The sequence below is a fragment of the Hoplias malabaricus genome, chromosome Y (genome assembly GCF_029633855.1).
Source record: "Hoplias malabaricus isolate fHopMal1 chromosome Y, fHopMal1.hap1, whole genome shotgun sequence".
Taxonomy (NCBI): Eukaryota; Metazoa; Chordata; class Actinopteri; order Characiformes; family Erythrinidae; genus Hoplias; species Hoplias malabaricus.
In genome coordinates, this window is record NC_089820.1 from 72583726 (window position 1) to 72608066 (window position 24341).

The window sequence follows — 24341 nt, forward strand, 5'->3', positions numbered from 1 at the left end:
GTGATGCTGAGGTAAAGGGGCTCTAATGAAGGAGCGTCTCAGAAGCGAAGCTCTCAGATGAAGGTTTAAATTAACCTCTGACGCCGGAGCGTGGAGAACTGCCGTTTGATTAGAGATTAATCGCGTTAGAGGAGAGCTCTGAAGAGTCGCAATCACTAGCGCATCTCTCTCTCTCACACACACACACACACACACACAAACTGGATGTTATTCACTGACTTGATTTATTTCTGATTATACACAGTCAACATCCACTACTTCGTCAGGAATGTGTTCTTCTTTAGTAACAGTGTCTAATCTTCTAGGAATGTTTTAAACATAGCTGTGAGTATCTGATGGGTTTCAGCCACATAATCATCAGTGAGGGTCAGGGGCTGGTGTTGGGGATTAGTTCTGTATCACATATACCACTCCAATTCATCCCAGAGGATCGCTATCACTCCAAAGAAACTGTTGCACACTCCAAAGAAACTGTTGCACACACCAGAGGAATTCCATCACTCCAAAGAAACTGTAGGACATGTAGTTGTTTCATTCATTCATTCATTATCTGTAACCGCTTATCCAGTTCAGGGTCGAGGTGGGTGTTTTTCGAGAAGTGTATTTTTCCAAGGCCTCACCCTCAGGGTGAAATACAACTTTCTTTACAAACCATGCCCAAATGCTGCCTGTCGTAACTGTAACGTTGGATGATAATTTTGACATTGGTCGTCACAATAATTACATTTAAGAATGTAATGTCAATGGATTTTTTTCTTGTAAACTTAAATACCTACATTGGAATGAGTCATGTTTACTTTCAGCGTATGTTGAAACAACAAGCAATTTAAAATCAAATCAACTTGCAGAAAGTAATTCAGAACCAAACTTGACTTTTGGTAGTTCTCACGGGCTACTAACTATTATTACCAGTAGATTGACCAGAGGAGGATGGGTCACCCCTTGTGAGCCTTGGTTCCTCCCAAGGTTTCTTCCTCAGCTGGGGGAGTTTTTCCTTGCCACTGTCGCCCCTGGCTTGCTCACTTGAGGGTTTTACATTTAGTTTTTTTACATTTCATGTCAAATCTTTGTCTTACTGGAATTCTGTGAAGCTGCTTTGTGACAACATCAGTTGTGAAAAGTGCTATATAAATAAATTTGATTTGATTTGATTTGACTTAAAGTCATGAGTTGAAATAAATAGAAATTCTAATTGGATTTAACTTAAAATTTTAAGGCAGCTTTTGAACTCACGTTTTTTAGTTGAAGCTGGTGAAATGTTTTACAGTGTAGTGTAAAGCCTTCCCAGAAGAGACAACGCTTTTACCTGCAGCAGAGAGGAACACATTCCTGAGACGAAATAAAGTACTTATTTTAATTGTAGAATGGCCTTAATAATGAACTTGTCCATGGACTTTATTTCCCACAATCCCTTAGCTGAATCCCGGCCTCATGCCTCTATCTCCATGACAACCTGCATTAGCTCCCCTGGATTCTGCTCTGTGATGTTTGAGGGTGTGTTTAATGTGTGTGTAGATGCTCTGTGATGTATGATGGGGTGTCTAGTTTGTGTAAAGATGCTATATGATGTTTAAGGGTGTGTTTACTGTGTGTGTAGATGCTCTGACATGTTTGAGAGTGTGTTTAATGTGTGTAGATGCTCTGTGATGTTTGAGGGTGTGTTAAATGTGTGTAAATTCTCTGTGATGTTTGAGGGGCTGTAAAGCATGTGTGTAGATGCTCTGTGTTTGAGGGCATATTTGTGTGTGTAGGTGCTCTGGGTTCTTTGAGAGGATGTTTGCTCTGTGATGTTTGAGGTGTGTTAAATGTGTATGTAGATGCTCTGCAATGTTTGATGGGTGTTAAATGTGTGTGTAGATGCTCTGTGATGTTTGAGGGGTGTTAAATATGTGTATAGATACTCTGTGATATATGAGTGGGTGTTTAATGTGTGTTTAGATGCTCTGTGATGTGTGAAAGGCTGTGAAGAGGCTCCTCTGTGTTTCTGCCCTTTTCCCACCCCGCGGGATAATGAAGTGGTGTTAAATTTACCCCAGTCGGACGGAGCCACATGGGAAAGATAATGAGGCCCGTTGTTAATTAATGTGTAGATCTGCCGGAGTGTGTGTGTGCTGGTGAATCCCAATTAATCTAAAACATGCTGCACTTGATTTGGCTTTCCACACACTTCAAAGCACTGTCTCTGGAGAAATGCTGCTTTTCACATTCATTACAGCACTGTGTACTCATATTTATTCATAGGTGACATCATCTGTGCTAAGTGCTTGTGTCTGGTGTGTTTGTGTGTGTGTGCGCGCGCATGTGCCTTTTTAGGGTCTAAGAAGATACTCCCAGATTGATGTGGGATCAATATTCAGATCAATAAACTGATTAGTCACAGATAATAACTCACAGCCACTAGTCAATGCCACAGTTTAATTAACACTTTGCTCTAATTGGGCTCTGACGTTCTGACAGATCCATCACCTCACACTCTTTAAAGGTGCAATGAGTCATTTCCACCAATGGCTTTTCTTCATGTTATGACACAGCAGTAATGCCTGCCCCACACTTCAGCACAGTCAGAACACTCTGCACATGAACCACAGTTCACCAGACCAAGTACCGTAGTTTATAAAGCCCCCAGCACTGGTGTATGGAACAGTGGAACTGTTCTCTGGAGTGATGGAGTTCCTCTGTTGTGTGGAACATGTGTGCTATACATTTGGGAACCCAACTTGTGGAGCATAAACTTGTTCATGCAGACATGGCCAATCTGGATAAGTTATCCAACGAGAATCACAGTTTATAGAAAATTAATAAATAATAATCCATTTCATGAACACTTTTGCCTGCTTTGTTGATGAAAATGACTGCTTGCACCTTTAAATTCAGTTTCAACGACTCTGTTTAGGAATAAAACTGGACTTGGCTGATCTTTTCTTCTAGCAGATGGTTTACACTGATGTAAAGGTTTCCCCTTCAGTAATTAAAGCTATTAATAACCCGACAGGCAGCGTCTAATTGCTCATTAATGCAGATCCGCTCTCTCTTCCAGCGTCTGCATCATTGACCACTAAATTCTGAATGTTTGAAAACACCTTTTGGGTGTTTAAGGGTTAATGCTTTGATTTTTGTCCACTGCTCACTGGGGTCCTGCACAGTTCTGAGACAGAGACAGGAACACCGGAACCCTGTTCCACACTGAGATACCATTCAACCTTTCCTTTCTTAAGCTGGACTCCAGGCCTGGACCTGCTCCTCTGACCACACACAAATAAGGAGTCTGTCCCTCAGCAGCCGACCAATCAAAAAGCAGTCGGTGAGGCGCATGTAGCAAAATGGTTTTGGTCCAGGTCTAGCCCACATCCCCATCTCCATAATGAGATCAGGCATCAGAAAAAAGTGCTGCAAAAGCATGTGATGGATTTGTATATATTATAATATTGTATCCAAAAGTATGTGTAAGTTTTGGTTTAGATGACTTAAATATGGGATTTCGATGCTAGAGATTGTGAACCTAGCATATTGGTTGGGCAGTATCACGATAATACTGTATACCGCGGTATTTAAAAATGTGGTCGGTAGCTCAAAATAAGGACGGTATTCTTGACGTGTGTGGTGTGTCAGATTACAAGTCGACTAAAATGTTCATGTGCATTTAAGAGAGCCACAGGGAGGGGGCGCTGTGGGAGCTCAATGACTGCTGATGTCACGGTCTGAAAACGGTTGGAGAAAAGCACTAGCCCAGTATCCCAGTTGTAAGTTTAGTGCTGAGTTTTTGTTAAAAGAGAGAGGAAGAAAGCTGTAAACAGACACAATTCTCAGAAAATCCTTCACTCGACTTTGTGCTCACTGGTATATGGCTTTATCCTCTAAATATGTGTGTGCAGAGCCTCAGTTCGTTGAAAAATCTTCTGTGCTCTGCTAAACCACAAGTTACTGTTAGCATCAGCTGTGCCTCTAAAGAGTGTACATGGTCTTATTTCTCTTGTCTTCGAACTTTTCTGTTCCTTCAGCAAAAGTTGCTGAAAGTTGATCTCTCAGAAACTGGTTTTTATCATCAACACGTGTCAGTGTGCACTGTTTGGCTGTGTTTAGCTAAATTCACTTGACTTTGTGCTCACAGATATAAAGCTCAGCGCAACCTGGCAGAGCATCCCCTTCCCACGGTAATACCATATACTGTGATAATATTTTGAGACAGTATGACGGTATGGAAAATGTGGATACCGCCCATCCAGATATTAATACTTAATTTTTAAGTTATTTTTGTTGATTAAAAAGACAATTGTGATTTTAATACGACACAACAGTTACCATAAAATGACGAGTGGAAAATGTTTGTATTTAGAATTACAATTATATGTATACATATTATACTAAAAAGCAAAATTGATTTCAATCTGAAGAAGCCAAAGGAATTATTTATCAATAACATATTTTATTGTTCAGTCAAATCACCAGAAATCATAGTTATTTCTTCCTATTGAAGTGATTTATATATATATCCTCCCTTTCGCTTTCTCTCTCTCACCTCATTTCTCTCCAGGTCACTGGGGTAAAACACCACTTGTCTGTGGACCATTACCGAGCTATTGAGTTTCTGTCAGATAGTTAACTCCTACAATGCCTCAGTGCTCAATGCCTCAACACCACCCCAAACCCCCCACACCACTATATTTTTGGACTCTCTATGGAGAAGTGTCTCTGAACAAAAAAATTTCCATTTTAAATTTGTCAAATTATTATTGACTAACACCTGCTCTTCACATAAAAGAAGACACTGCACTGAGCACAAAGCTGAGAAGAAAGGGAAAAATAGACAAAGCACTAGCATGCAGCTGTTTATGCTAGCCTGGAGTCTTCAACACGCTTGAAGGAGAATACCAACTGCTGATCCTGCTCCTACACCTCTGCCGATTCATAATTTGAAATGTTGATAAAGTCCACACTCTGGAGTTTTATTTGAAGCATACGGGAAGTGAACGTCTATGATGGTGAGGAAATGCAGTTTTAAACTGTTTTTTGGAGCTTTGAGGGAAATACACAACTACTGTTTGTACTAGGGGTGAGAATCACAGGGCATCTCATGATACAATATTATCATGACTCCTTGCCCACGGTAATGATGAAATCACGATACTGTGATTCTGTGATATTCAGTGTATTGCAAGAAAGTTCCCTATGATACATGACAATATGATAGCATCTGTGTAAACAAAGAGGATAAAATACTCCATCATTAGAAAATAACAGAAATGATGTATTTATTGGTCTATTAGGGGGCGATTTGATTTGGCAATCTTTCTTCACCACAGGTTTGCCTTATTTATTTGATTAGTGCCACCAGGTGGAGTAATGAAGCAATGAGTACATCAAACTGGAGAGTGAGTCTTGGGAATTTAGTGTGCCTACCTTTCAATAAAAATATTTCATATTTCACACCACGTATCAATAACTTATCAAATGAAAACGATATGATATATCGATGTATAGATATTTTGTCCAACCCCTAATTTGTGCATTGCTTAAATTTAACTGGTCTATACGTTTTTATTCACGGTTTGAATTACCACAGAAACTCATTTGTAATTCGAGCTGTTTTGTTTTGTAACATTTTCAGTAATGCAGTTAGCTTTTTCCTGAGTTTGGAGACATGTCCACCTTAAGTGATCCGAAACCTCAAAATTAAGTCACTATTACCCACGTATGGAGCAGGAATAGAGCAATATCCTCATCTCAGTTCATGATTTTCAAAATTTGTCTAAAAACCTCCAGATGCCGTTTCTCTGCCATGAGCAGAGAGAGAGAAAGCCTACAATACTGTACTGAGAAAATGTCTTTTTTTATAGACACTGGGGCTTTTTAAACACATTAGATGGATAAGATGGCACAAACCGTCATGGAAACATTCTCAGAATTTTGTAAATAGTGTTTTTTTGTTTGTTTGTTTTTTTTTTTGTTTTTTTTATCGTGAACATCGCCTTTAAGGCACACCTCTTTGTTTCTTTTGGTTGTGTTTTTGTTGCAGCATTGTCTTTGAAAAGGCAAAAGGAAAAGAGTGATTTGTTGTTTGACCTGTCAGTTAAAATTGTAACAAAGACAGATGATAGAAAAGTGGGAATCCTTGTAGTTGTGGGCTGCAAGTTGTAAGAACAGTCTCCTCAGGACAGTGTCACAGGAGACAGACCAGGGAGCGTCCAAACCCAGGTTCACCTCAGGGCTGCTTTCCAAGCTTTTCATGCCCAGGCAGCAGGATGTGGGGCGCTGTCTGCGCTCTGCCTCTTTCAAAGACACAGAGTGAAAGAGCCAAGAGTGAGATCTTGTTTTTCCAAAAAATATAAAAAAAAAAAAAATTCCTGGAACTCTGAATCCAGATGGGACTAAAATGATCCAAGTGCTGAGTTCAGTGAATTGACAAATTTGTAATTAAGCCTGTTGTTTCCTCACAGAGGAGGAAAACCAAAAAATTGGATTGAAATAAAATCACAGAGGAACTCCTGTAGAATTATAACTTACTACAGGATCAGTGGATCTTAAAGTAACACTATGTAATATTTTAACCTTAGAATTACAGTTTCAAAATCATTGTGATGCTCCAATGGGCTGTAAAAATTGCTATTCTGGGTTCAGCACTGCAGAAACTGCACTATGTAACTTTTGGAGGTGGGTAGGACACCACCACTCACCCCTCAGAGGAAATAAAAATCAAGAAGAAGATTTCCTTAATATCTCAGCAGTTTCTCATACATGTCTCCTCTGAATTGTAGTGGAGATTTCAGTCATTACAGAGTATTATATGAACAATAATTTTTTTACTCTGGGTCCTTTGATTTCAGGACACTCTGCAGTTGTAGGGGGAGCACAGGAGCAAGAATGTGTATTGCTCTTTTAATGGCAGTGTGTTCTGAATGATGGAGCTCTATTTTCTGATCCCCCGGAGTGTGTGGTGTGGAGCTGGTGTTTATGGCGCTGCTGTAATGAAGCTTAAAGCCAGTAAATCCAGCCTCATATGAGCCTCCAAATCTCTGTGCTCAGGTTTAAAGCTGAAGAACGAAGCTCAGGTGGAAGATCTGCTCGTAATTGAAAGACGTGTCTACATAAACACACTGAGAAGCCCAGAGTCAAAGGGAGAGTGATCTGCGAATTACAGAAAGGAGAAAAACGGGACGTGTCTCTGCTCTGCCAATCAAATCAACCCAACAATCAAAAACAAACTCTTTGTACAAGTCTCTCTGTCTGTATCTCTGTGTCACCCTCTGTCTCTCATGCAGTCTCTCACTGTGTCAAATTCTGTCTCGCACTTCTCACTCTGTAGGTACACTGTGTTTCCAAAAGTATTCACTCATCCAGATCATTGAATTCAGGTGTTCCAGTCACTTCCATGGCCATCGGCCAATCCAAGCACCTAGGCATGCAGACTGCTTCTACAAAAATTTGTGAAATAATGGGTCACTCTCAGTGAATTCCAGCGTTGTACTATAAGATGCCACGTGTTCAACAAGTTCAGTCCTGAAATTTTCTTGCTATGAAATATTCCACATTCAATTGTCATGCCGGGATCAGACTACACAAATATAGCCCGATTTTGGTAGGATTTTATCGTATCTGACAAATTTGCAACATCACGGGCGAGTAACAGTTTTGTAGTGTGACATAGCTGTGGGAACAATTTGCAGATGGCCCCTTCCTGTTCCAACATGACTGCGCACCAGTGCACAAAGAAAGGTGCATAAAGACATGGATGAGTGAGTTTGGTGTGGAAGAACTTGACTGGCCTGCACAGAGTCCTGACCTCAACTTGTGAGCCAGACCTTCTTGTCGGACATTAGTGTCTGACCTCACAAATTCTGGAAGAATGGTCAAACATTTCCCATAAATACACTCCTTAACCTTGTGGATAGCCCCCAGAAGAGATGAAGCTGTTATAGCTGCAAAGGGTGGGTCGACATCATCTTAAACCATGTGCATTAAGAATGGATGTCACTCAAATTCATATGCGTGTGAAGGCAGATGAGCGAATACTTTTGGCAATATAGTGTATCTGTCTCTATTTCTCTCCATGTCTGTTTCTCACACTCACTCTCCTTTTCTCCCTCTGTCTCTCTTTCTCTCTCTAAGAAGATGAAGAGACATTAATGAACCTGACACTTTCATTTAGCACAGGTTAGCAATGTTATGACATCCTCATTCCTTTAGGCACTGAGTTGGCCCCATGTACCGCAGCAAGGTGATGACATCATTAGTGGGCGCTCTAACGTGACCCTTGTGTGGTAGGTTTTTCCGGATCAGAGACAGTTTAATAGAAAACAGATTCTGAAATTACAGCTCTTCTTGTCTATAGCACTAAAAGAAATGCCTGCTACGCTAATGAGCACACTTCACTCACTCACTCACTCTCTCTCTCTTTCTTTTGTCTTTTTTCTGAACACCAAATAGGAGCAGGTGATAAATCTGTCCTTGTTTATTCTTGTAAAACTACAGCCACTAATTACCACAACATTTTGCCCTGAAAAAATAAAAAATAATCTGTCAAAAAAAAGATCACAACTGACAGACAGACAAATATGCAGACAGACAGATAGATATGTATTCAGATAGATAGATAGATAGATAGACAGACAGACAGAGTTATATCAATAGATGTCACTGCAGTGTTGAGGATGATCTGCCACCAAATCATACCTTCCCTGTAGGGGTCTTGTGTGGGTCCTATGGGGATCCTGTGGGGGGTCTGAGGGGGTCCTAAAAATTGAAAAACAAGTGAGAACAAGGGCTAATAAGGATGCAGAGCCACAGATAGAGTGTGTTTATAGCAGGAGGTGAGAGGGGTGTGGGGGTGGGTGTGTGTGTAATGTTTTGGCTGATGGTGGGGGCTGTTTCTGGGGGTAAAAGCTGTGAAGCGGTTAGTAAAACACGGAGGTGAAATCTATTAGTTTTCTGTCTGCACAGATTCCAACTCTAATTCATCAACGTCCAGCTCTCATTTCTAACAGGGCTCTCACCTAGTCATGACAGCACTAATGTACACCCCGTACTCCACCGAGGAGGGGCTTCCACTGAATACAGACCCTCAGTGGAGGGAGCAGGGGGGGTGTGCCCCCCCCACCCTCCCCAACCGCGTTCCTCAGAGCAATGTCTGGTCAGATCTGATCATAAAATGGATGCATGCAGATATCTGTAAAATCACTCTGATCAAATCTGTTTGGCTCCAGAGCACGTAAATCTGAATAGAACAGTTTAACACCATTAACACCAGCCATAACAATAAGAACAGCAGCAGACACTAACCTTAATGATGATTTTCCACGGTATGGTACACTGGACTTAGCCCAATTAAAATGATGGTTATACAAGTGTTCTTTAATAAATATAAATAACTCTGATAAATAAAGAACACCTTTTGCATGATTAAAGAGTTCTTTGCAACATGGATTCTTCAGATTGATGAATATGCTATAGATGTTTCTATACCGCACCTTTTAGAAAATTAGAACCATAATTTTTGTGTCGGGTGTCATCCCAAACCCAGTCTCTTATGGCAAGCTTGGAAACCACAGTGGCTGTAACTTTAAGCTTGTTTATTCATCATGTATTGCCGTGTTGTTGTTGTTGTTGCTTGGGACTGAACACAGCTCCATCATCAGTTCAGACAGATCAGTAGAGTTTGTTCCTTCCTTGATGCAACGTCCAGCTCTCGCTGGATTCTTTAGTCAGCCACCGATTCAAGGAGCGTTTGAACATCTTCAGTGAAGGAACAGACTCAAATCCACTGCAGTAAAACTGTTTACAGCTATTATTTTCCACAATCGTACTCCTCCCTCACATCATTCTAACGTCTCCAACCAATCAGCATGCTCCATTTACTCCACTTAAATTCTGCCCTCAGTTGAACTCAGTGTAGTCTGACCTGTAGGAGGCGCTGCGCACTCATCGCTTCAGATTAAACTAACTACAGCCCTTAGTTTTCCCGATGTTACGACCCAGTCTAGGGTTGAGCCGTAACAGAATGAGGAATGGGTTGAAATTAATATATATGAAGGGAATAACTGTAGCAGATGTAAATGGTGAAACAAAAAGGACACAAACGGAAACACAGAATGGATAATGAATAGAATATATATTGTAAATGTGATATGTACAATGAAACCAAACACCAGTGAACTTCAGGATGGCCTTTAGCTGACAAAAACAACAAACAAACACCCCTCCTAACTGACCCACAAACAGCTCTAACTTACCTAAGTGTAAACAAAAGGAAACAAAAGACAACACCTTACCTTCCTCCCTGTCTATCCACAAAAACACACACAAAACCCACTCCCAAAACAAACGGCAGCCAACCCTACTCTGGTGGAATATATACACAGTGTTACAATAATTTACAAAAGATAGATCTAGCATCAGTTAATCAAAAAGGGGCAAACACAAACTCGTAGTCGAAATAGGAAGGGATCAAAGTCAAAATCAGGCAAACAGAATTCAAAATACACAATACAAATCACAGCACAAAACAAAGCTTCCTAACAGTGTACACAGAGACGTATTTATGATTCCCGCCGGGATGACGAAATGGTGACAGACACAACACATGGACTGGATGGTGGACCGGACTCAGGACGATGAACAAACACACGAACTGGAACATGGAATGAACTCTAGACAGGTGAACAAACATGGACTGGAACAGATTGCAGAACCTATACATTTTCAGAGATAGTGAGAGAAAGAGAGAGAAAACACACATATATACAGCACAGCGTAACACCGAGCGTGTTTTCAAATAACATTTCCAATATATGTTCATTGCCTTTATAATTTTTACTAAAATATGTATTTTAATAAAATAAACAACCGTCAGAATTGTATTTTACTTCTGTGGGCAACAATAAGAGATAAAAATGATCTGTGGTGGTCAGAGGTACAGAGAGAGGGAGAAAGAGGGTAAGTCATTGCAGACTGGGCCTGAGACCGAGTGGGGGTCCGGGTGGGGGGGCTATGTGTGGAGATGTGTGGGGGGGCTATGAGTGGTTCTTGCTGAGAGGGATCTCTAAAGGGACTGAACCGAATGCTGATTAACCGAGCTGATCCAGGAACACATGAAAAATGCATCGAGTTCTCCTCCGGTCTCAGTATCTTCTCATTGAAATTCAGCTGCACTCTCCGGGCCCTGAGCCAGAATCAATCAAACTCACAGCAATGTGGAGCAGAGAGTACATGACCTGCACAACTGGCCACAGCAGGACATGCCCAGTCTCTTTAGTTAGAACCTGATTTCTACATGCCCTACCTATAAGAACAGAACCAGCATTAGTTTTCCTCTCAGAGCGTGTTTGAGCAAATGGAACAGAATCAGCGGTTAGTGTTCTCCTCTGAGCGTGTTGAGCTGCTGTAGAATTAGCCATTAGCGTTGTGATCCAGCCTGTGTAGAGCCTTTAATATTGGACTTAAATTATGCTATGTGGATTTTCTCTGGTGTTTAATGAAATCTTTTGTTTTCATTGTCTTACCTTTTTCAGGAGAACCCGTACATGTGCAATAACGAGTGTGACGCCGCGACAGAGGAGCTAGCCCACCCCCCAGAACTCATGTTCGACTTTGAGGGACGCAACCCCACGACTTTCTGGCAGTCGAGCTCCTGGAGGAAATATCCCAAACCGCTGCAGGTGAACGTGACCCTGTCCTGGAACAAGAGCATCGAGCTTACGGACGACATCGTGATCACATTCGAGTCGGGACGTCCTGAGCAGATGGTGCTGGAAAAGAGTCTGGACTTCGGGAAGACCTGGCAACCCTACCAGTTCTACGCTACGGACTGCCTGGACGCCTTCACCATGGAGCCGAAGTCTGCAAACGAGCTGACACAGCGCACCCTGCTGGACATCATCTGCACCGAGGACTACTCCCGTGGTTACGTGTGGAAGATTGATAAAACTGTCCGCTTTGAGATTAAAGACCGCTTCGCCCTCTTCGCTGGACCCCGCCTCCACAACATGGCGTCTTTATACGGACAGCTGGACACCACCAAGAACCTGCGGGACTTTTTCACCCTAACGGACCTGAGGATCCACCTCCTCAGACCCGCCACCGGATCCACCATGGTGGATGAGAACAACCTGTCCAGATACTTCTACGCTATCTCAGACATCAAAGTGCAGGGAAGGTAATGGCGTTTTATCTCTTTAACCCTGTAGGTGCTGTTTTTAATCACAAGGTTTAATAAATTTAAAACACACACACAAGATAAACCTGATACATTTAAACCTCGGACATTACAATGGCAGGAAGACTGTATGCGTCTGAATGCACCCCCTTCTGGGCTGGATGTGTATCTGTGGAAGAGAGATGTTTGAATTTGTGGTTGGTGCAGATTATTATTATTATTATTATTATTATTATTATTATTATTTTAGATGTGAGAATGAGGATATTGTGGTCGGTTAGCTAGAGGGAGCAGTTGTTTTCTTTTTGAATATTTTCTAAGAAGCAAAACTTTTTATTCAGAAGATCTTTCTTTTTTCTGTGTGGAGGCTTTTATTAGTGAACTGTGTTTTTATTGGTAAAAAGTTCAGCATGTTTTACACATCTCCTAATAAAATATTTTGAAATGTTGATTTTCGATGGTGTAGCTCTAATATCCTGTTTAGACTTCATGAAGCCTGGAACTTTGCTGGAAAATATTTAGGCATATGGACATTTTTTAATTTTTATTAAATACTGCTTAAATATGTCTTACAGCAAGTTAACCTATTAGAAACAGCAGAATATTCTTGGAATACTCTCACAAATAGAGATGTAAGAGAGACAGAGTAGATTTAGGAAGATTTTCCCGAATAAAAGCTCACATTTTACAGTGTTAGACACTGTTCTCTAATGCTACAAAACCATAAAAGCCTTTGTTGCAGATACTATATGCTTTCTCTCCAATTAGTCGTCGTCCCGCAGAGTTTCTGAGGCTTAAAATATCACAGAGAGCCGTCTGACGGCACAAAGGAAATAAAAACACAGCAGCTGGTCTCTAAATTGAGCCGGAGAGGCTCGTGAGCGGCTGGTTTATGGGAGGATTGCGTAGTTTATGATGAGGCGTCAGATCGGTCCTCAGCCAAAACGGAGCCTAAATACAGAGCTGAAAATTAAGGCTGCGGTGGTGGATTAGAGCAATTAGAGCTTTGGCTAATTGGAAAGAGAGTAATCTACTAATTAAGACCATTTACCGCTGATTAAATAATAACCACCGGGGACTCTGCGCAGAGCCACAGAGAAAATTCCGGGCCACGGCTGGATGACTTTGCAGCTTTAATGAATGGCTTATGTGTTTTTAAAATTATGGAAATATAAATCCAGCTGTATAAATCTGCTTCCAGTGTGGACACAGAGTTTAATATCTATATAAAACAACATGATACTGGAGCAGCTGCACATGAGATGATGGTAACACTACACAATAACAGTGCAGAATTATAAATCACCTCAGCACTGTGTTCCTGTGTTTCCTGGTGTGATGGAGATCCTTTGGTGTGTGGAACAGTGGAACGGTTTTCTCTGGAGTGAGGAGTTCCTCTGGTGTGTGGAACAGGTAAACCAGGGGCATGCCTAGGCCCTGGCTACAGGGCTATAGCCTCGGGTCTTTTTTCATTACCCCAGAGTCTTTTCTAAAACTCTAGTCTGGAGGTGGGTTTAGATGATAATTATCTTTTCATCTGGGGTTTTTAGTAGTTTTAATAGTGGATTAGCTGGCTTTGTTGTGAAAATGCTGAATCAGATTGGAGGACTGTTTCTGCCACTGATATCTAGCTTTGCTCACAGCTGCGATTTTTAACAAGGCAAGTTCCAAAAAACCAAGTTCATCCTGGGATTTCTTTAGGGGAACCATTGTAGTATAACCACATATTTAATTCAGTATGACTCAATACGGCTAAATGTAGCATCAACTTTCCAAACTAAACTTGCTCTGCGGGACATATGTTATAATAGGAAAAGTCGGTCATGTTGCATGTCAGTTTAAAGGCCTGTACACTAAAACTTTTTGAAATGTGGGATCATAATGTTGGTATTATGTGTATCCTTATTGGTTCATGTAAACGGTCAGAAAATGGCTGTTAAATCAGTAACAGACAGAATATTTTATTTAGTGCAAGGGTGTATGGCCTGCGGGCTAGTTTTCTGTCTAATCCGGCCCACCAAAATATTCTAATCTTTCTAAATAAAAATAATTTATTTCAGAGGTATAGTCACATCTGGCCCACCCAGTCAGTCAGAGCAAACTCCCTGCATGCGAATTCAAGAATTCATGTGCAACACACTCACCTTTCTGACTGTTCGGCACAAACACATTCCTGATTCAGATTCCAGATTCAGAGCCGGAGTGCAGGGCACGATAGAATGCGCTTTTCATGGGTCGTCACTTATTTAGCCAATCAGCAGCCAGAGTTAGCTGTCCATCATTTAGTGCTGCATCCAATGGTGTCAAAGTCCATTAACTGCAAAAACTGCACTGAATGACATATTTATATGGACGTATGTTTGGTGCAAAACCCCTGAGCACCTGTGACAGTGAAATTTGTGGTTGTAGAAAGTAGAAAGTATTAATAATTTTTTAAGTCACAGAGAATATATCTTCAGGAGTTGCAAACCTGTAGGTTTTTTTCCTCTCCCACAAATACAACGTAAGAGTTAGACTTTTACAAATTCTTAACTGCAGGTGAACAATGCAATTCTACACACACAAGTACAACAATATTATGCGCTCACAGTTTTGCTACAGTTGCAGCAGTGAATATGGTGCAAAACACATTCACGCACTCGTATAAAACATGCACAAAAGTTGCACATTCGCAAACCAATATGTGAATATGTGCAATGTGAGTCACACACCTGTATTTTTTGCACAAACGCAATTCAATTCAGATTTTTGATTAAGAAAGTGGCATAGAGATCAAACCGGGAGTATCTGTTACTATGTAGCATGATTATGGGGAAGAAATAGTGTTCCTTTGGGATTCTGAGGATAATTTGTTTTGAAATGCTTTTTTTATCTTAATAAGAACTCTTTCTTCCTCCGTTCCTGCATCATGTGGCAGATATTTGAAATATCCAATATTCAGATTATGGGTCCAAAGCCGTCTCGCCAAACGTCTATTTACTGATGAGGAGCCTACTCCCAATGAATCTATTCTGAGCATCAGGCTCAACCAATCGGATCAACCAAATGGGATCTACTCTTGGCCAATGATTCAAAGAAACCAAACACGCTGAGTCGACTCATTCTTGGTTTGTGAGCACATTCTGCTGCGCAATTTGAATATAACAACAGACCCAACTCAACACTCTTTCCAAATATGTATCATATATCACTCTGAACAGGCTGTAAACAGTGAATTAGTCACGACCTGGTCCTGACTCTATCAGTTTATCCCTGGCTATGTCTAAAACAGACAGTAGCTATATGAACAGCACAGTTAACGCGGTTTGGGTCGCCCAGAGAACAGCCCCAGAAACACACAGAGAACCCTCCCGGTTTTATATCTATTCCACTTTACGTTTTCCATCAGAAATTTGATAAAGAGTCATTTCCTTTTTTTTTCCTTCTTTTTTCCGTGTTTGTTTTTTGGAGAAGGCTTTTTGTAGGAGGCGCTCAGTCACACAACCAGGAGAGGAGACTTAAGCCATTCGACACGTGCCTAACGAGTGCTCTGATTGGGCAGAAAGGTTCGCTGATCTCTGAACCCGCATCTGGCTCTACAGATGCACAAATTAGTTTTGCACCACACTGACTGAGATATTTGGTGCAAAAGTGAGAGTGTGCGGAAGTTGTCACGTGTGAGGGGGAAAAAATAGCAGTAAGTCGTAGCCGCAGAATCGAGCAGGTGTAATTACTGACTTACAGGTGTGTAACTCGCATTGCACAGATTCACATACTGGTTTGTGAATGTGCAACTTTTGTGCATGTTTTATATGAGTGTGTGAATGTGTTTTGAAACATTCTCACCACTGCAACTGTAGCAAATCTGTGAGCTTATTATTATATTTTTGTAGTTGTGTGTACAGAATTGGATCTGTGCACCTGCAATGAAAAGTTTGTAAAGGTGTAACTGTTAAGTTGTATTTGTGGGAGAGGGAAAAAAATCTACAGGTGACTTCGAATTTTTTGATACACATGTGACTATTACCGCAACCCAGAACTTGATAAGCGGTTACAGATAATGAATGAATGAATGTGTGACTTTTTTCTACAACTACAAATTTCACTGTTACAGGTGCTCAGGGGTTTTGCAACAAATATACCTCCATAATTTTAACCTTACTTTAATAATCTATGTTATTCATTCATTCATTATCTGTAACCGCTTATTCAGTTCAGGGTCGCGGTTGGTCCAGAGCCTACCTGGAATCATTGGGCGCAAGGTGGGAATACACCCTGGAGGGGGCGCCAGTCCTTCACAGGGAAACACAGACACACATTCTAATCTATGTTATGTCAGAGAGAAAATCAGTTTATTTGTATTAGTAGTTACCAGAAATTTTCTTACAGATCATCATTTTGACAAACACAATTAATTACCCAGTGCCCTGTGTTTTAAGAAATCCATGTATGTTTTGTGAGGGTAAATATGATAAAACTATATTTGTAATAATACATTTTAGTAGAATAGTACTATTAAAGCAAAGCCCCTCACTGTCAATCTGATTTCTTGCTGGGTTTGATCTTACAAACATTTGGTAGTGATTTCCTAGAGCAACATTTCTTCTTGGGGCTAAGCCCCAGGTCTCATCGCAGTATAGGCACGCCCTTAAGTGACACTGTTATTTGGAGTGAAGGAGTTCCTCTGGTGTGTGGAACTGCTTCTCCATCAGGTAAATCTGGTCCTGGCCTGGAATGTTTTTGGATTTTTTTTTTTTTTGAATGTTTTTGGATTTTTTTTTTTTGTCTGGTAGTTCCGAGCCATCAGAACAGGGACTGAACCGTGACATGTTCAGGATGCAGATCACATTTGTTTCTATCTAACTCACAATGGCAGCTCCTAAATTTATAGCATGGTCTTGGATCGCTGGCTGACAAAAGAGTCCAGCGAGAGATGACACTGCAACAAGGAAGGAACAAACTCTACTGATCTGTCTGAACTGATGAACAACAACAACATGCCGATACAGAATGAGCAAACATTGTTTTACATTACCACTGCCACTGTTGTGGTTTCCAAAGCCAGCTGTTCTTGTTAGAGATGGGGTTTTGAGATGACAGTGGAGACTTTTCAGAGGGGAAAACTGGTAGTGGAATACCAGCCAGGGACCAAACAGAGAGTAGAGTAAAGTAGGGTCCAGTAGAGACAAATAGAGACCAGTGCAGAGCAGTAGAGATGAGTAGAGACCAGTAGAGTCAGCACAATGCAATGTAAAAAGCAAATTATGTAACTTTTGGAGGAGGGGAACATGGGAGCAAAAATATAGAATCTTACCTAGTGTTGCTTTAATATCCCTCTTTTCAGAAGAGAAGCTGGATTATACAGGATTACTGCATCATTAAATAAAGGCTATGTTTATATCAGGACTGAACTCCCTTTGCACTTCACTGAAATCTTGCTGAACCTCAAGCAAGATTATGACAAACCTGAAAGACACTTATAAGCTTTAGACATTAGTAAAATATTTCAGTCACCTCTCATGCCTTTTGTGAAGAAGTATTTTAACTGACACAGAGACTGTGGCTCTCTGGACTTTAATGTGCCTCTGCATTTCACGCTGACTTTCAGGCTTTAGCAAAAACCACTCAGACATCTGAGCATTTCTGGAAAAGAAAAACCGTCTCTGCTCTTTGAACTTAAACAAATGTAAAAATGTCAAAGATGTCAGACGTGGTAGGCGTCCGAAATCCACTGCTGAGCTCCGGTGCCTGGTCCCTCAGCAACACAAATTGTACAGACTTTTAAAGCTTTTAAAACACAAGCGTTGAAGATAGAGTGCAGCTTGGAGACAAGGAAAAATAATACATCAGCAGCACTGATCAACAGAATGGGACATTTCAGAACAGCTGCACATGAGCCTAAAGTCACAAGGCCAGTATATTTTGGTCATAAAGATTGTGTTAAGTGACCGTGTCCATGGCGCTGTGTTTATGGAGTGAAATCTAGAGCCATTTCTCTAGCACTAATCTTAGCAAAGTGAGGCTAACGGCCTGCTGCTTTTATTTAATGAACACAAGGGGGGCAAGAGAGGCTTTGATGTGTGGAAGGGGTGGGAGAGAGAGAAAGAGAGGGAGGGAGGGAGGGCCGATGGGTGAGGGATGGAGGAAGAGGCTGGAGAAGAAGGTACTGATAGAGAAAGGGAGCAATAGATGGTGAATAGTGGTGAAGAAATTGATAAAAAATTTTATAAAGAGAAAGAGCAGGGGAGAGGATTAATGGAAAGAAGGAGAGATATAGGTCTTTCTCCCTCTACCGACCAAGACTCCCTGCTCAGTTTTGTTCATTAACATTTGCTTCACTCTTGTTTCTGGTTTTATTTCTTTGTGCTGAATCTGGCGGTGATGATCTGCTTAAATGAATACAAGGTTGTGTTTTATCTTAAAGGGACACTCTGCAATGTTTCTATCATAAAATTACAGTTTCAAAATCATTGCGATGCTTTACTGAATAGTGTTGCTGTCGTTGCTGCTCCGGGCTCAGCACTGCAGAAACTTCACTATGTAACCTTTGGAGGAGGGTAGGAAACCACTCCCCATTAATTTCAATTCAACATTTAAAATGAATTACACGAAGGGGAAAATCCCAAATCTTACCTAGTGTTCCCTTAAAATTAGAGCTTCAAATAATTGACATGGTCCCTGCTGCTCTAATTTCAGCACTACAGAAACTACAGTAACTTTGGAGGGGTGTAGGAAACCACCTTTCCTCCCCCCTCCTTTTCAGGATAGTGCTGTAAAAGTGAACTACACTCTGTATCTAGGGAGCCTAGGAAACTATCAAATCTTACATATGGCTCCTTTAAACAAAAACAGATTTATGAAAAGTGGAACCTCACCATGTAGCACTCTCTTTGTACATGGCTCGTTTGCATCCTCTGGAACATGTTAATGATGAAAATATCAAAAGTAGACTGAAATCTGAATACATCTGAGTCCCACTGCAGCCTTCGAAGCTTTAATGATCATGATTCCAGATTTAATGGAACACGAGACTGAGATCTTGCAATAAACCGTTAAGAACACAGTTCTTTACCATTCTGGAGATGTGTGTTTTTGTCTTGGTTCCCAAATCAAGCCACCAAATATCAAACATATTTTGTACATTATTTTTGGGCTAGTTCAGCCATAGTCTCACACTTCCTGAGTCTCTAGTGTGAGTCTGGTTCTTTCGCCACTCAGCATGGCGAAATCACAAAGAAAAATCCACATTTGCAGAAAGATGTTCACACATACAGAAGTGGAGATGTGCACACAGAATTGTAGTGTCACGCTCGAAAACTCCCATAGTCACACAACGAGTTCATGTGATTTTATGCTATGGCACAATTTAAGTCATTTGGGCAGTACTGATCCACGCATGGGCGGCATGGTGGCGCAACAGGTAGTGTTGCACTCGTACAGCTCTAGGGACCTGGAAGTCCCACTCCGGGTGACTGTCTTTGAGGAGTATGGTGTGTTCTCCCTGTGTCTGCGTGGGTTTACTCCGGTTTCCTCCCACAGCCCAAAAACACACATTGGTAAGTGGATTGGCGATTTAAGGATGTGTGTGTGTGTGTTACCCTGTGAAGGACTGGTGCCCCTTCTGGGGTGTGATCCTTGCATCCAGTGATTCCGGATAGGCTCCGGACCCACCGTGACCCTGAACTGGATAAGTGGTTACAGACAATGAATGAATGATTCACACATTAACACATTTCATTTACAAATGCCAACCTTTTCTACACATTTAAAAATTATTTCTATATATTTTTACCCATTTTCACCTTCATCTTATTCTCAGCCTATGTCTGTTTCTGTTTGTGTTCCAAAGTTAGTTTTTTGTTTTTTGTTTCTCCTTGGTCTCAGCCTCTGTTTTTGTTTCTACCTCTTCCTTGGTGTTCCTTCCTAGTGTTTCTTGGTTTCTTACTTCTAGTGTTTTGTTTGGTTTGTCTCTGTCTCAGTTCAGTGTTCCCGTTTTCCGTCTGTGTTAGTTCCTGTGATCTGACCTTCTGACTCAATCTCTGAACTATGTTAATGCGTCAAAACACATAGCTAGCCGCATAAACAGGAATTTTTCAAAACACTCAATAAACACCTAGAAAACCTGAATCGTCAACTTTATTTCAGGTTGGAACACTTTAAGATTATGAGAGGAACATAAGGCATGTTTCAGTCTGAGACTCAGAGCACAATCTGTGTTGGCCCACTCATTAATACACACACACACACACACACACACACTCTACATACAGCTTGAAACATCATGGTTTGTTATTAAACCCCTGGCTGGGGCACTGACATGGTTCTTATTTATTTATTTAATGTTAAACTTATATAGCGCCTTTCTAGAAACCCAAGGATGTTTTACACAACATTCAGCATTCCACACACACACACACTGGTAAGAAGCGGCAGCCAAACGCGCACAGCATACCCTCGACCGTCCACCTGAAGGACTGCTTCGGGCACTAGAATAGAGCACCAATCCATATCTGGGCACACGCATTCACTCACACACATACATACATACATACAGCCATTCATTCACATACACACTCATTCACTCACACACCAGGAAAGTTATTTCAGAAGCCAGTTCACACAACCTCCATGTTTTTGGACTGTGGGAGGAAACCAGAGACCCCAGAGGAATCCCATGCAGACACAGGAAGAACATGGAAACCAGATGGGACATTGGTGCTACCATTAAGCTACCATGTCGCCCAACTTTTGACTGTCAGAGACATATCAAGACACCTCGTCATTCACACTGCAGGAATAATGTGGTCATGTGTGTCTATGACCACCTCAGAATGAGGTTTGAGTGATTACAGTGTGTGTTTGAGATGCAGTGCACCCCGTTCACACTTGAACTTATGCTGGACACTTAAGACTAAATCACCCAGAATGCTAGTTATTGCCAAGTGTGAACGGGACTTTACTCTCCTTTTTGTGTTCTTTACTTTATCTCTCTCCATCTCCAGTCTTTACTTAGTTTCTTGTTTTGGTTAACATCTTTTAGCTGTCTTTCCCTTAATTAGTTCCTTTGTCCGTTTAATAAACGTGCATCTTCGTACCAACATCCGCTTCCTAGTTTCCCTACACATACAGTTGGTTAGAAGCATCGTGTCCTGTTCCTGCAGAGTAAGAGGTGTGAGCTGTATTGACTAGATTTAAGATGTTGTGCTGAACTAAAGCCATGTGTAACTCAGTGTGACGGTAGAGATGTAAATTCAGCGCAGATTAATTGGCAGGTCTTTATGCGGATGGTTTGAGGAGTCAGATGTTTAATTAGCTGTAATTAGAGGCTTTGCTGTGGTGCTAAATAATAAACGACGGGGCTGGAAAACACATCAGCATAAAGTCTCCCCGGAGGGACAGCGATAAACACGAATATAAACACTAATATAAACACGTTCAGCTCTGAAACATTAAACTGCATATTCATTCAATCTGTTCCATTAGAGCTAACCCCCACGTCCGTTCTGTTCCATTTCATTTAAGTAACTTCAAAGCAGTGTGTGACGGGAGAGAGGGAGGAGGACATTTACCTCCACTGTGTGCTGCTTTAATAACAGGCCACATCATGACAAACTGTGCAAAATGTGTCCAGTGTCGTCCCAAAACCCCATCTCTAACAGAAACAGTGGGCCTTGGAAGCCACTACAGTTGTGGTGCTAACATTAATCACTGTTTACTAATCATGTACTGGTGTGTTGTTGTTGTTTGGGACTGAACACAGTTCCGTCAGCAGTTCAGTCAGATAAGTAGAGCTTGTTCCTTCCTTGTTGCAGCGTCCAGCTCTCAGAGTTCTTTCATCGGCCACTGACCCAAGGAGCGTTTTAACCTCTTTAAAAGACCATGGTGAAATTTTACGAGCTGCTGTTGAGTCAGATAAAAACAGTTTGATCTCTGAGGTAGCTGGAGATTGTGAGTTTGTGCTGGATGTCTGCATTGCGTGGCGTAAAGTGATGACGCTCTCTGGACAGTCATCATTCTGTAAGGTTTGCATGTCACGTTTTAGTCCTTACTCAGCTCGCTTTCTTACTTGGAAGAGCAGGGAATAAAAAAAAGAACCGGGTTCCAGGACCAGGACCAAATTTACCTCTTGAGAAGCAGAAAAGGTAAGTAGAGTCAGGTCGAGTAGGGACCCTGCAGTGCAAGCTCCAATACAGATATACCTTGTGTGTGCAGCAGCTCTGTGTCATTACTCAGTGTGAACCCCACCCCCCCTCCATGTGAGTGCAGTGGTCTCTGAGTGTGATTCAGTGTCTGGTGGAGGCCAGGCTTTCATTAGTTTAGCACACACACACAGATCAGTGTTAGCGCTGCTTAATAAGCTCTGTCATTCCAAACAAATTGGAGGCGTAGCTCCCAGCGAAGCCGCAATTCAAATCGGATTTGGGCCGTGGTGGAATAATAGGCGCGGGGGAATTACAGCGTGATGAATTCCTAATGTTTCCACCCAAATTTGAAGAGCGCCACTGGGGTGGACTGCATTTTTTCGAGGTGAGATGCCAACAATTTGCCCGAGATGTATTACACTCTACAGGGACTGGGGGAAATTGGACGCCTAATAGGACGCCTCGTTTCAATATCGTCTGAGCATTCCCAAGGCCAACAGCACTGGAGGACTTTTGTAACGGTCTCTGTATGCAGCAGTGCTTCGTTCCACAGAGAGAACAGAGATTTTCTACCAGAACAGACAACAACAAATAGGAACTAACTGTATACTGCGCTCAGATGTGATTCTGTAAATAAGTATTGGTCCCCACAACGTGACATGTTCCAGTTACAATTCCACACACACAAATACAGATACACACAGGGAGGTCAGTGATGGAGGGTTGGGTTTTTATCACAGAGAAATCCAGCAGAGACCTGGATGTCCTTATATGGGCATGATGTACACTACAGAATGACCACAGCTCTTCTTTACACACTGTAAAATTTACTGCATTAATAACATCAGCCTTATTCATGCAGCTCTCTTTGCCTCCAACACACACTTTTAGAAGTGATGTCAACCAGAGAGAGAGAGAGAAACAAACACACAGACACAAATTAAATGTGTAATTTGTCAACAATTTTTTTAAACATGAATATGTTAAATGTTCTTGTTTTCTTGAGATTTTATAATAAAATGTTCTTAATTTATAAAAAATACAATGGTTTATTCTTATTATTATTATTATTATTATTATTACAGATATATTTAATAATTAACATTTTCTTACTCACTTTATTTTAAAACAAATTTCAGTTTTTTGGGTGTGAGATGTTTTAATGCTTTGAAAATGGAGAGAGAGAGAGGAGCCTGTCATTCTGCAGTGAGAACACTGTCAGCACTCTGTGAGAAAACCCAGGTCAGGAGGAGGAACAGCTTTCTGAAAAACTACTTGAAAGTAGAGCTTTCTGCTGCCTTCACTCTCCGTGCTCTCCATTCTCGATTTGTCTTTGGAGAAGAACGCAGGAGTTCAGGAGCAGACGCACATCTTGTCTCGTCTCTTCTCATCTCGTCTCATCTCATGTCATCTTGTGTCGTCTCTCCTCGGCTTGGCTTAGAGAGAAACACACAGTGCAGGGGATAAGAGCTCAGAGAAACACGTGAAGAATTCATATGCTCTACATCTAAAGATACACACACACACACACACACACACACACACACACACACAGATAAACACACCTTTCTCTGTAAAGAAATCTTATTCCCAACCATTCTGGGACGTTTCTGCCGGTCTTTCTTCATGACATTTTTACACGCATAAAGGCCAGCTGAAGTTTTTCGAACTGGAGCTGCACTCAAAGACATGAGTAGTTTGTCCCTGAGCGCTTGCTATAGGGCTGTAATTGCTTAGAGAGGAGGGCGGATGATGGTGAAAACTCTCTCTGGGACAGTGAGGAGAATAAAGGCCAATAAACTTTATTAAATGGATTTTTATCCCCCTCTCTCTCTCTCTCTCTCTCTCTCTCTCTCTCTCTAGCTCTTTCTCTCTCTCAGTGGCACCTGGACAGCAATATTAAAATCAGAGGGACGTTCAATATGACATCGCCGTAGGCTGAGAACAGTGTATTCCCTCTTCACCTCACACACACACACACACACTCCTTTAAGTGTGGGCCGTCTGAGAAATGATCTAGAATTTGTTCTGGTTTTTAATTAACCCTGGAGTCAGGGCTCAGGGAGATCCTCTCA

The 24341-nt window shown here is 41.4% G+C and overlaps 1 protein-coding gene across 1 annotated transcript in view; it reads left to right on the forward strand.

Moving 5' to 3' along the window:
* LOC136679323 (netrin-G1-like) overlaps window positions 1–24341 on the forward strand; it is a 61857-nt gene that overhangs the window by 20458 nt on the left and 17058 nt on the right. Inside the window, exon 2 of the mRNA XM_066657774.1 lies at window positions 11502–12145. Coding sequence (XP_066513871.1) covers window positions 11502–12145 — 644 coding nt within the window. The remainder of the gene's footprint in view (window positions 1–11501; window positions 12146–24341) is intronic.